This window comes from Budorcas taxicolor, chromosome 18 (assembly GCF_023091745.1).
Source record: "Budorcas taxicolor isolate Tak-1 chromosome 18, Takin1.1, whole genome shotgun sequence".
NCBI lineage: Eukaryota > Metazoa > Chordata > Mammalia > Artiodactyla > Bovidae > Budorcas > Budorcas taxicolor.
The window spans coordinates 59,987,257-59,999,724 of record NC_068927.1 but is presented as its reverse complement, the minus strand read 5'-3'; the positions used below and the strand labels follow the sequence as shown (position 1 = coordinate 59,999,724).

Genomic DNA, 12,468 nt, shown 5'->3' with positions numbered 1-12,468 from the left:
ATCTTTGGTGTGGCACGTGGGATCTTTTGTTTTGGCGTGCCAGTTTAGTTGCTGTGTGGCATGTGGGATCCTAGTTTCATGACCAGGGCTGGAACCTATGTCCCCTGCATTGGAAGGGAAATTAAATTCCTAACCACTGGGCCACAAAGGAAGTCCTACATTTCTGAGTTTTACAGATACGGTAACTGCCACCAGAGGGAAAAGGCCAACTGCATGATGACCCGACTGCACCCATGCCATAAAGTGCTTCATCTTGAGCCAGTATCGAGTCTGTGCCTAGGGTAGTTCCCAGAACTGGCCTTAAGAGAAGTGGATTAACACTACTGTTCATAATAGTCTGTATCTTTGGGGGAAGCAAAATAATTGTAGCTTGTTCTGCCTGTGCACATAAAGAGGCATGCACACCTGGAGGTAAAGAGATGCTACACAACAGTCGGGACACGAAAGCAACCCAGATGTCTATCAACAGATGAATGGATAGAGAAAATGTGGTATGTGACTACAATGAGATATTACTCGGCCATAAAAGGAATGGAGCTGGAGTCAGTTGAAGTGAGGTGGATGAACCTAGAGTCTGTTATACAGAGTGAAGTCAGAAACAGGAAAACAAGCATGATACATTAACACATATATATTGTTGTTCACTCACTCAGTTGTGTCTGACTCTTTGTGGCCCCATGGACTGTGGCATGCCAGGCTTCTCTGTCCTTCACCATCTCCCAGAACTTGCTCATAATCATGTCTATTGAGTCGGTGATGCCATCGAACCAGTTCCTTGTCTGTCTTCTCTGTAAATAGGTTCATCAGAAAAAAATAGTACTGATGAATCTATTCACAGTGAAGACATGGAGACCCAGACTTGGAGAATGGACTTGTGGACACCAGCAGTGGAAGGAGTTCAGTTCAGTCGCTCAGTCATGTCCGACTCTTTGCAACCCCATGAATCGCAGCACGCCAGGCCTCCCTGTCCATCACCAACTCCCAGAGTTCACTCAGACTCACATCCATCAAGTCAGTGACTAAATGGTCACAGGAATGGTGACTAAAAAAGATGCCCGCGGATGGGAACAGACCATCTGCAATTGAGAACCGAAGAAGAGTGGGTAGTAAAAGGTTGGCCCAAGTCACCTGCCCCTATGCGGGGTGAGGGAACGGGAAAGGCCTGCGAGGCAGAAGGTGCCTGAGACTGAAGAACAGAGGGGGACGGGGTCTCAGGAGCCGGGCGGGCTCTCCAGAATCCCAGGACAGGGTAGAGGATGCGGCCTCTCCGGGAGCGGGGCGGCCGGCGAGACCTCCAGGGCGATGCTGAGGGCCACGAATCCATCTGGCGGACGAGGGCTTTATATGGGGCGGAGGACAGAGGTAGTAAAGGATTTTAAGCAGAAAATGCAGTGAAAGGCGGTGTCTATGTGTAACGATCGCAGAAATGTCAAGAGAACTGGAGAGCCTCACACCATCAAACCAAAATGAACACATACCCGACGAGTAACAGCGATGTCTGGGCGTACTCAGGTTAAGTGCCGGCTGCTGGGCTGTAAGGTCGAGAGTCACTCCCAAGACCTTAAAGAAAGCATAGGGCGGACAGTGCGGCACAGATTTACACTCGAAAGTTGAAACAACGGCTTCACACAAGTCAATCACCGTTTGGTACTCCGTTTGCGTACTGCATTTGGGTTCCCAGGGATAGTGTCAGAAAGGAAGAGGCGGGACTTCCAGAGGCCGGGACTGAGCAGAGCGTTACTGCTGGGAGCGGGGCGAGGAGGGAGACCAGAAGAGCTGGGAAGTGAAGGCGCTTCACCTTACTTTCACCTGCTTACTCTATCTGTAACAGTTTTAAGGTAAAAGCATATTTTATAAGCCAGTTACTTTACAAATGAAAACTAATATGCATGAGACTTATGATATATTCTGAATAAAGGAGTAGCTAAACATAATGGCAGCAATTAAATATGAAACAGACACACACACATACCTCTCTGGGTCTTTTGACTACTCAAGAAAACTGCCCTCTACAATTTCCAAGAATAAGACTAAGTTTCCATTGATATACAACAGCTATTGCCAATTAAAGGAGAAAGTGATCACAATTCTTGTACTAGTTCCACCACATTCTCAGTCATAACCTGTCAGTCTCCTCCCATGAAAAGCCCATGTCCTTTCAGCCTTCTCTATTCAAGGTCAATTTATCCAACAGTCTTTCCTATAACCCACAGTTGCCTATCTATGGAAGGGCAGCCTGAACATAATGGGCATGATGAGTCATCACAGTTGTACATTATTCTCTTTCCCTCCCTGACTAATTCACACTACTGAAGTTGATAATTTTGTGTCCTTGTTTCTCCAGGGAACACAGATGTGAACAAACCACACCTAATGAAGTCAACCCCCCCATCTGATTCCTTCATGAAACCATCATGAGACTGTAACAGAGCAAGTGGAGCACAACCCTTAGCAGGTAGCCACTGCTGTGTCTCATTACTCTGCACCCTGTTACCAGGCAACATGTCTTGCTCAGTCATTGCTTGGTGCCTCAGTGGGCCCCACCAACTATCAATGAGTGACCCGTTAGTTGTCCTGCTTGGTTACTGGCCAGCACTGCAGTGGGCCCTGCCCACTGGTAACTGTCAATGAAGAACCACTGGGGAAGTGATTAAGACAAGGGTCAGTGGTGGTCATCAGGTGGAGAGTGAGGTAAGAGGCAGATTCAGGGCTTCTCCTGGAGGCCCTGCAGGTTACCCAGCCTTGGGCCAGTGGGTGAGCTGGAGGGCCCAGGGAATAGCCTGGGGACTATATTCTGCAGGGCTCCAGAGCCCTCACTAAGACCTTCCACTAGCCTTGGCCCAGGCCTTAAGGCCGCAGTGAACCTTTCCTCCATTCCTGTCTCTGCGACCTAATAGCAGTGGCCGTCTGCATGGGTCACAGTCTGTGAGACCTGGTCTCCTCCTTTGGGTGGCCTAAGGAGACTGAGGGCCAGTTGGGTTGGATGCTGGCTCCCTAAGGGATGACAGCTGGGAAGGATGTGGGAACATGGCCCTGAAGGAACTGCCAACTGAGATCTGCCTCCTCTTGGTCAGGATTGGGACCTTGAAGAGTGAAAGTTGTGCATTGGGACTTTGTCCTTTTTGTTCAGGATAGAGAATAACATTCATCTGGTAGAGAGGTACAGGAACACCATTACCTGACCATGACCAGACCTCAAGAACAAAGGCTCTGACACTGAGAAGTCTCCAACAACTAACCATGCCCGTCCCTTACCTTTTGCTTTAACGGGATCTGCTGAAAGTTTGCAGTAACTCTGGGGTTCTTAGGGCATGAGCATCTCCTTGTACGAATCTGTAATAAACCTTTCTCTGGTCCAAACTCTTAATGTTTAGTATTGATGAGCTTCACTGTACGTTGGGCACACGGACTTATGATTTTTGTAACAAGACCATTGTGAAAGGCCTGTATTGAATGAATAAGATCAAAAGATTTCAAACTTCAAGTTTAAAGTCATAGATAGTAGTCTTTTCAAGAAAATCTAAATATTTAAATATACACTGGAGATAATGAACCATTTCCACACAAGTAAGTCCTTGTTCCCAGGATAACTGTGTCATGAGTTTTAATATATTTTGACTTTGAATTATTCTGCAGTATATAGTATCTCAGATGAATCTCAAAAAATTGAAGACTTAGTTATTCCAAGTATAGTTTCCTCTGAGGTGTGGTCCATTGGGAAAACTGGTTAAGAAATTTACCACATACTTTTTAAAATATTCTCCCCAGTATGAATTATTTGGTGAGTCCTGAGAATACACTATTTCTTAAAGGTATTTCCACATTAAGTATATCTGTGTATTTTCTGTCCTGCATTAATTCTCTCATTATGCCAAAGGCATGGACATTTGAAGCTTTACAACATTCATTATAGTTGTAAGGGTGCTCTCAAATATAAATCCTCTGATGCTCCATAGTTTTCATCTTTGGGTAATAGGGAAACAGTGTCAGACTTTCTATTTTTGGGCTCCAAAATCACTGCAGATGGTGACTGCAGCCATGAAATTAAAAGACACTTACTCCTTGGAAGAAAAGTTATGACCAACCTAGATAGCATATTCAAAAGCAGAGACATTACTTTGCCGACTAAGGTCCGTCTAGTCAAGGCTATGGTTTTCCCTGTGGTCATGTACGGAAGTGAGAGTTGGACTGTGAAGAAGACTGAGCGCCAAAGAATTGATGCTTTTGAACTGTGGTGTTGGAGAAGACTCTTGAGAGTCCCCTTGGACTGCAAGGAGATCCAACCAGTCCATTCTGAAGGAGATCAACCCTGGGATTTCTTTGGAAGGAATGATGCTAAAGCTGAAACTCCAGTACTTTGGCCACCTGATGCGAAGAGTTGACTCATTGGAAAAGACTCTGATGCTGGGAGGAAATGGGGACAGGAGGAGAAAGGGACGACTGAGGATGAGATGGCTGGATGGCATCACGGACTCGACGGACGTGAGTCTGAGTGAACTCCGGGAGATGGTGATGAACAGGGAGGCCTGGCGTGCTGCGATTCATGGGGTCGCAAAGAGTCAGACACGACTGAGCGACTGAACTGAACTGAACTGGTGTTGCACCCTTTTTTCCCATAGAGTCCAGTTGTTTTTAAACATGGCTGTTCATTAGAAATACATCTGGAGCTTTGGAGGAAAAAAGCTATACCTGGACATTTGTATTTTTCAAAAAATTCCAAGATAATTCTGGTATGCATCTGGATTTTAAAAAGTGATTACAGGTTTTTCCATTAAATGGCAATTTTGGTGATATAGAATTCTATTATTTTCTGTTGACCAATCATGATAGAATGGTATTAAGTGAATAATAGTTACATAATCACAATAGCAAAAGATGTTTATCAGTTTTCACAATCAATAGCCATCCAAGATTCATAGATAATTATAACCGCAAGCCATAAAGGAACATAAAATAATTACCTACAATTTGGGGGATTAAGGAGAGTGATGTGGTAAGCCAAAGTGCATACATGCACATGTTTTTATTGCTCCAGCCAGTCTGTCTTTTGGTTGGTACATTTAATCCATTTACATTTAAGGTAATTATTGATATGTATTACCATTTTCTTAATTGTTTTGGGTTTATTTTGTGTAGGTCTTTTCTTTCTCCTGTGTTTCCTTCCTAGAGAAGTTCCTTTAACATTTGTTGTAAAAGTGGTCTGGTGATGCTGAATTCTCTTAACCTTTGCTTGTCTGGAAAGTGTTTGCTTTCTCCATCATATCTCATTGAGTCTTGCTGGTTAGAGTATTCTTGGTTTGTAGGTTCTTCCTTTCCATCACTTTAAATATATAGTGCCATTCCCTTCTGGCTTGTAGAGTTTCTGTTGAGAAATCAAGTTTTTAACCTTATGGGAGTTCCCATTTATGTTGCCATTTTTCCCTTGTTGCTTTTCATATTTTATCTTTGTCTTAATTTTCGTCAGTTTGATTACTGTGTGTCTCAGTGTGTTCCTCCTTAGATTTATCTTGCCTGGTACTCTGCACTTCCTGGACTTAGTTGACTATATCCTTTCCCATGTTAGGGAAGTTTTCAGCTATTATCTCTTCAAATATTTTCTCTGGTCCTTTCTCTCTCTCCTTCTGGGAACCCATATCATGCAAATGTTAATGCATTTAGTGTTGTCCCAGAGGTCTCTTAGGCTTTTTTTTTTTTTTTTTTCATTCCTTTCCCCCTATATTCTGTTCTGCAGAAGTGATTTCCACCATTCTGTCTTCCAGGTCATTTATCCGTTCTTCTGCCTCAGTTACTCTGCTATTGATTCTTTCTACTGTATTGTTCATCTCTGTTGGTTTATTCTTTAGTTCTTCTAGGTCTTTGGCAAACATTTTTTTTGCATCTTCTCCATTCTATTCTGAGATCCTGGATCATCTTCATGATTATTCTGAATCATGAATAATCTGGAAGGTTGCCTATCTCCACTTCATTTAGTTGTTTTTTGGGGTTTTATCTTGTCCCTTCATCTGTGATATAACTCTTCTTTTTCATCCTAATTAACTTAGAGTAATGTGGCTTTTGTTCTAGCTGCTGTGGAATTGTGGTTCTTCTTATTTCTTCTATATGGCCTCTGGTAGATGAGGCTAAAAGGCTTATGTAAGATTCTTGATGGGAGAGACTGGGTGGGAAAAACTAGGTCCCACTCTGGTGGGCAGGGACTCACCAAGTAAAACTTAAATCCAATTATCTGCTGATGGGTGGGTGGGGCTGTGCTCCCTCCCTGTTGGTTGTTCGGCCTGAGGCGACCCAGCTCTGGGGTTTATGGTCAGGTTAATGGCGACCTCCAAGAGGTCTAACACCAAGGAGGACCTTCCCAGGCTGCTGCTATCAGTGCCCCTGCCCCCATGGCGAGCCATTTCTGACCCATGCCTCCAGAGAAGACCCTCCAACACCAGCAGGTAGGTCTGGTTCAGTCTCCTGTGGGGTCACTGCTCCTTTCCCTTGGGTCTTGGTGCATGCCAAGATTTTATTTGTGCCCTACAAGAGTGGAATCTGTTTTCCCCAGTTCTGTGGAAGTTCTATAATCAAATCCCGCTGGCCTTCAAAGTCAGATTCCCTGGGTATTCCCAGTTCCTTTGTTAGATCCCCAGGCTGTGAAGCCTGAGGTGGGGCTCAGAACTTTCCCTACAGTGGGAGAACTTCTTTGGCATTATTGTTCTCCAGCTTGTATGTCGCCCACCCAGCCAGTATGGGATTTGATTTTATAGTGTTTGCGCCCCTCCTACCATCTTGTGGCTTCTTGGTCTTTGGACCAATGTCCTCTTGTTGATGATTGTTCAACAGCTAGTTGTGATTTTGGTGCTCTTGCATAAGATGAACATTTGTCTTTCTACTCCATCATCTTGAACCGTAACTAGCATGCACATTATTTTTTTGTAGCTTCTCTCAAGGATGTATAGTCTAAAGTTTAGTGATTTCTCTCCAATATACTCTGTTGTTGCACAATATTTGAATTCAAGGAAAAGTCTTTACCATGTTTATTGTATTTTGAAGGTGTCAACTCTATATCTTCCCCCAATGTTTGCTATATGGGTAAAATCCTTACCACACACTACACTTGTGTGCTTTAACTCCAGAATACAGATCCCTTTATCTAGTGAAAAGTGAGCAATAATTTGAAACGTTGCCACATTCATTACATTTGTTTTGTATGGACTACTCGGTGAACCCAGAGTTTAAGGCAATAGCTAAAAGCCTTGCAAAACGCAGTACATCTGCAAGCCTGTATGGATTATGGATTATCTGATGATTAGGGAGGTGTAAACCCTGAACAAAAGTTTTCCCACACTCATGGAACTGGTAAGGTTTCTCTCCGGAATGAATTCTTTGGTGAATCCTGAGGTAGGACTATTGTCTAAAGGCTGTGCCATACTCAGTACATTGGTATGGTTTCTCTACAGTATGAATCCTCTCATGAAGCCTAAGGTGTGAACACCTGCTAAAAGCCTTGCCACATTCATTGTTTGTAAAGTTTCTTTCCAGTAGGGGTCACCTGGTGTTTACTGAGGCTTCAAAGGCTAAAGGATTTGCCACACTACACTTACATTTCTACGATCTATCTCCAGCATGAATTCTTTGGTGAATAGTGATGTCAGACCATTGCTGAAAGGCCTTGTCACATTCAGTACACTTGTATGGTTTCTTTACAGTATGAATCCTCTCATGATACCTAAGATGTGAAAGCTTGACAAAAGCCTTGCTACATTCATTACACTTGTATGGCTTCTCTCCAGTATGAATCCTCTCATGATGCCTAAGATATGAAGGCTTAATAAAAGCTTTGCCACAGTCATTACATTTGTAAGACTTCTCTCCAGTATGAATTACCTGATGGTAAGTTAGGCTTGAACGATCACTAAAGGTTTTGCCACACTCATTACATTTGTAAGGTTTTTCCCCTGTATGAGTTCTCCAATGACCTGCAAGATGTGAATTCCGACTGAAGACCTTGTCACAGACCTCACATTTATATGGTTTCTCTCCATTATGGATGATTTGATGTCTAGTGAGGTGTGAACTCTGAGTAAAGGATTTGCCGCACTCGCTACATTTGAAAGGTTTCTCTCCAGCATGGATTCTTTGGTGAATTTTGATATCAGATCATTGCCTGAAGCCCTTGCCACATTCAGTACACTTGTATGGCTTCTCTCCAGTATGAATTCTCTCATGAAGCCTAAGGTGTGAACTTTTGATGAACGTCTTGCCACATTCATTACATGGGTAAGACTTCCCTCTAGTATGGACGACCTGATGGTTGATTAGGCTTGAACACAAAATAAAGGCTTTGTCGCATGCATCACATTTGTAGGGCTGCCCTCGAGTATGAATTCTTTGATGTTTTAGAAGCTTGGAATTATGGGAAAAAGCCTTGTTACATTTACTACAATGGTAACGCTTCTCTCCAATATGGATTACTTGATGGCTCCTGAGGCTTGAACACGCCCTAAAGACTTTGCCACACACATTACATTTGTATGGTTTCTCTCCAGTATGAATTCTCCGATGAGTTGCAAGGTTCGAACTCTGACTGAAGTCCTTGCCACATGTATCACATGTGTATGGCCTGTCTCTTGTATGGACTACCCGATGTTTAGTGAGATGTGAGACATGAGTAAAGGTTTTGTCACAGTCATTACACCTGTAAGGTTTTTCCCTATGTGCTTTATGGTCTTTTGTCAGTACTGAAGAATGGATAAAATCATTCCCATACATGTTAGAAATGTTGGTTTGAACACTCGGAGGAATTCTTTGGAGAGCTGAAATTGAGGAACTATTGTTGATAACCTTCTCAACTTGATTACATTCAAAAATTTTCCTTTCCATTCGAAATATCTGCAATTCATCCTGAAAGCTTAATGCAAGTTTATTTTCAATTGCATTGTTTCCTGCATTGCTTCTACCACATTGATTTTTTCTATCGGTGAGCTTTTCATTATGGGTTACAAGCACTGCTTTGTAATTTCTTTCGTCATCTCTCCACTGACACTCAAACTCAAGCATACTGCCTCGGATTTCCCTTAAGTAGAAATCTTTGACTCCAGGGCTTTCATGTCTTCCCAAAATCACTGTTTGGAATGTATCTGTTGAGTTAGTGTTCTCCTTTCATTGTAATTTCTTGATAATATGTATGGGAGAGATATCTACAAAATACAAAAAATCATAGGTATGTTATTAATTATAACTCATAAATAAATATTTTATGTTGAAAACATATTATACCAAAAATAACACTTACACTGAATGTAGTTATGAAACTTCCCAACCACGATCTTCAAATTTTGAGAAACATTAAAGAAATAGGATTCTTTAATAAAGAAAGTATGTTCACATAAAATTCAAACTGATTTTAGGGTAGCCTCATTTCAAACAGTGTATGACAAAACCACTCAGGTTGTGTAAACTTAAGTTAGCTCTTAAAAAATGGCTAATCTCATGACCATGAACCCAAAGCATATACATACTGACTGTAACTGAAGAGAAACATATCAGACATATTTTCCACATACTTATTACACATAATCTACATATAGTATCTACATCATTACTGTATATAAATTAATACTTAAAATAAGTAATATAGTGGTAAATAATCCAAAACAAGCTTATCTGCCGCGGCCAGCACAAGCAAGATTTGCACCTGCACAGGGAGAGAACGGAGTGTCCCCGCTAAGAAAAATAAGAGAGAGACAAAAGATGGGGTTGAGAGGATCAGACCAAAAATGGCTGATGCCTTTCTTTATTAGGCTACAGTATTTATAGGATAATGTACGTGACTTAAGACATGTACAGGATTGTTTTTTAATCTCAGGATACAATCACCAGACCCTTACCATTATGTACAGAGTACAATAAGATAATCTATCTTCTATGACATGTTGCAGGAACAAGACATCTTGGAGCCTTAAGGGCTATAAAAATCCTTCAGGGGGGCGGGACAGGGAGCTTAGGAACATGCCTAAGGCTCTGCATACCTGCCGAGCAGCTCCCAAGACTTAACCCTGCACGGGCAGTCCCCCGCAGCTCCCCTCTCTTTATTTTTTAAAAGCTCCATAAGATGTCGGTGTTGCAACATGTTTTTATGTATCAGAATTTTCACATGTAAAAATTTTTTAACAATACTACGAATAAAACAAGGAGCCAAACAAATCACGATAGGCACAACAGTCAAAACCGCGCCCACAGCAATTATGCTTCGCCACAGTGAATGCAGGCTAGGGAAGTTAGAAAATAAATTTTGTAAAAAATTGTTAACAGTATCAGCTATATTTAGAGTAGCTTTAGGAGAATTTTCAATATTAAGAATTTCATTATGTAATTGCAATAGATCTAGAGAAACATTAGTGTTAAACCAAATTCCTTGTAGATGTTTCTTCACCTTATCCCACGGAAAGTCAGATGCATTATAAGCCTTTTTTGTAACACAAATCCATTTATAATTAGCATGACATTGAATTTTCATGCGAAAGCTAATGCTCTGAACTTGTTCCCCTAGAACTCTAACCACATCATATAAAGCTGATAATCTATCTTCTATTTTTCTATCTATATCTTCTTGTGTTCCCATTACTTTAGTAACGTTATATGACAAGGAATCTACAGTATGAGCAGCTTGAATGGATTGTGCTAGAGATACAGAAGCGGTAACAGCAGTTGCTATAAGGGTGATTAAAGATACTATACCCAGAACAATCAGGCTCACACTTCTTTCAGTGCGGCTAAGAGCCGTGTTAATGCGTTGTAGCAATTCTAAAGCAGTCTCGTCATACCAAGCTTCAGTTATTTCAACTGGTAACATTACAAAAGCAGGTTGTTTTACTATTATAACTTGTTCTCCTTTTGCAACACCTCTTATGCAATTGGTAAGTATGCAATTAGAACAATTTAAATGATAAATATTCAATGACAATGTTATTTCCACATGGCCTTGTATCAACATGAATGGGTAAGGGACACAAGCTCGGGGATATAAAAACCCCGTAACTCCTACATTACCATATTTACTCCCACTGATATTAGGTTGTAAATATAGACTATTGCCATGACCAAAAGCAGCCAAAAGTTTCCACAGTTCTGTTTGATATATATGAGCAGTGTTTACAGAGAGAATGGGTGGATGCTGTCCTCGATATTCAGGAAAATCAGGTTTTCCCCCAGGTGCCCAATCCCATAAAAAGGTGGTATTGGCATTGTTGATGTTGTACACCGACGCAACCCGGGCTCGACATAAAGTCCAAGGAGTGTCTATTCCTATGCGGATGCTTAGATGTTTGTCACAAAACGGAATGTCGAGAGGTCCAGTTCCGTCACGGTGCGATCTTTTTCCGGTTTTTTCATCAATGCCAGAAATAGTCACTCGAGGATAGGATATATCAGCTGACACCTGTATACAGTGAGGATGTTGTAATTGATAAGAAAAGCACATAGGATATTGCGTAGTAAGACCATAAAAGGAGATATTGGCTTGCTGAGGGGAAATATGAGTGTCTGATTTTCCTCCTAAAAGACTTGTGTTGTTGACATAGACAGGTACTATTTCTTTATCCCATCCTAATGATTGAATCATAGGCGGGTCAGGAATGTATGCCCAAAAAGCCGTAGCCGCTCCGTTTTGTATCCGCTGTAACAATAATAATAACATGATCAATATATTTGTAGGTGTCACTGGAGGTTGTACATGAGCCTCATTCCAAGCATATCGCATCAATGCCTCAATCTGCCTTTGGGTAGGCAGCTCACTCGTGGGCTCGCCCAATGTCATGCGGTGCATTTGATATGTCAGGGAGTTCCTCCGTCGCGCGTACCAGCCTCTCCGGGATCCAGCGCGGTGCTTCGGCATCCTGTGGAAAAACACAAACATGTCCCCGTCCCCATATTAATACAGGGTCTGGCCCATACCACAAATTGGTAAGTGGATCTTTCCATCGTACAAGTGGTTTTTTGCATGAAGACCGTTCTCCCCAAAAACGTTGGGCTGCTGAATTGCCTTCTGCGTCTGAAGTTAAAAAGTTTAGAACAAAAAGAGCATGATTTAAGGCGTTATGCGGTGAGGGGCTATACAGTTCATTCCCCTTTTTTTGTTTTAATAATTGATGTTTAAGGCGTTGATGGGCTCGTTTTACAATACCTTGTCCCTGTGGATTATATGGAATTTCTGTCTTATGATGAATTTGAAAAGAAAGACAAAAACGTTGGAAAGAGCGGCTAGTATAACCAGGTCCATTATCTGTTTTAAGGGTGTGTGGGATTTCTGAAATAGAAAAGCAAAAGAGCAAATGTTGAATACAATGACGAGTTGATTTTTCAGTATGAAGGGAGGCCATGAGAAAATGGGAAAAAGTGTCGATAGAGACATGAACATATTTAAGACGTCCAAATTGAGGAATGTGAGTGACATCTGTTTGCCAGAGATGATTAGGGCGTAAACCCCGAGGG

The 12,468-nt window shown here is 41.9% G+C and overlaps 1 protein-coding gene across 1 annotated transcript; it reads right to left on the bottom strand.

Annotated features, from left to right (window-relative positions):
* Positions 1-9,918: 9,918 nt before the first annotated feature.
* Positions 9,919-11,872, bottom strand: LOC128063522 (endogenous retrovirus group K member 9 Env polyprotein-like). Its single transcript, XM_052656300.1, has one exon. It carries the CDS (start codon positions 11,870-11,872, stop codon positions 9,992-9,994), a length of 1,881 nt encoding a protein of 626 aa, XP_052512260.1. The 3' UTR covers positions 9,919-9,991.
* Positions 11,873-12,468: the final 596 nt, after the last annotated feature.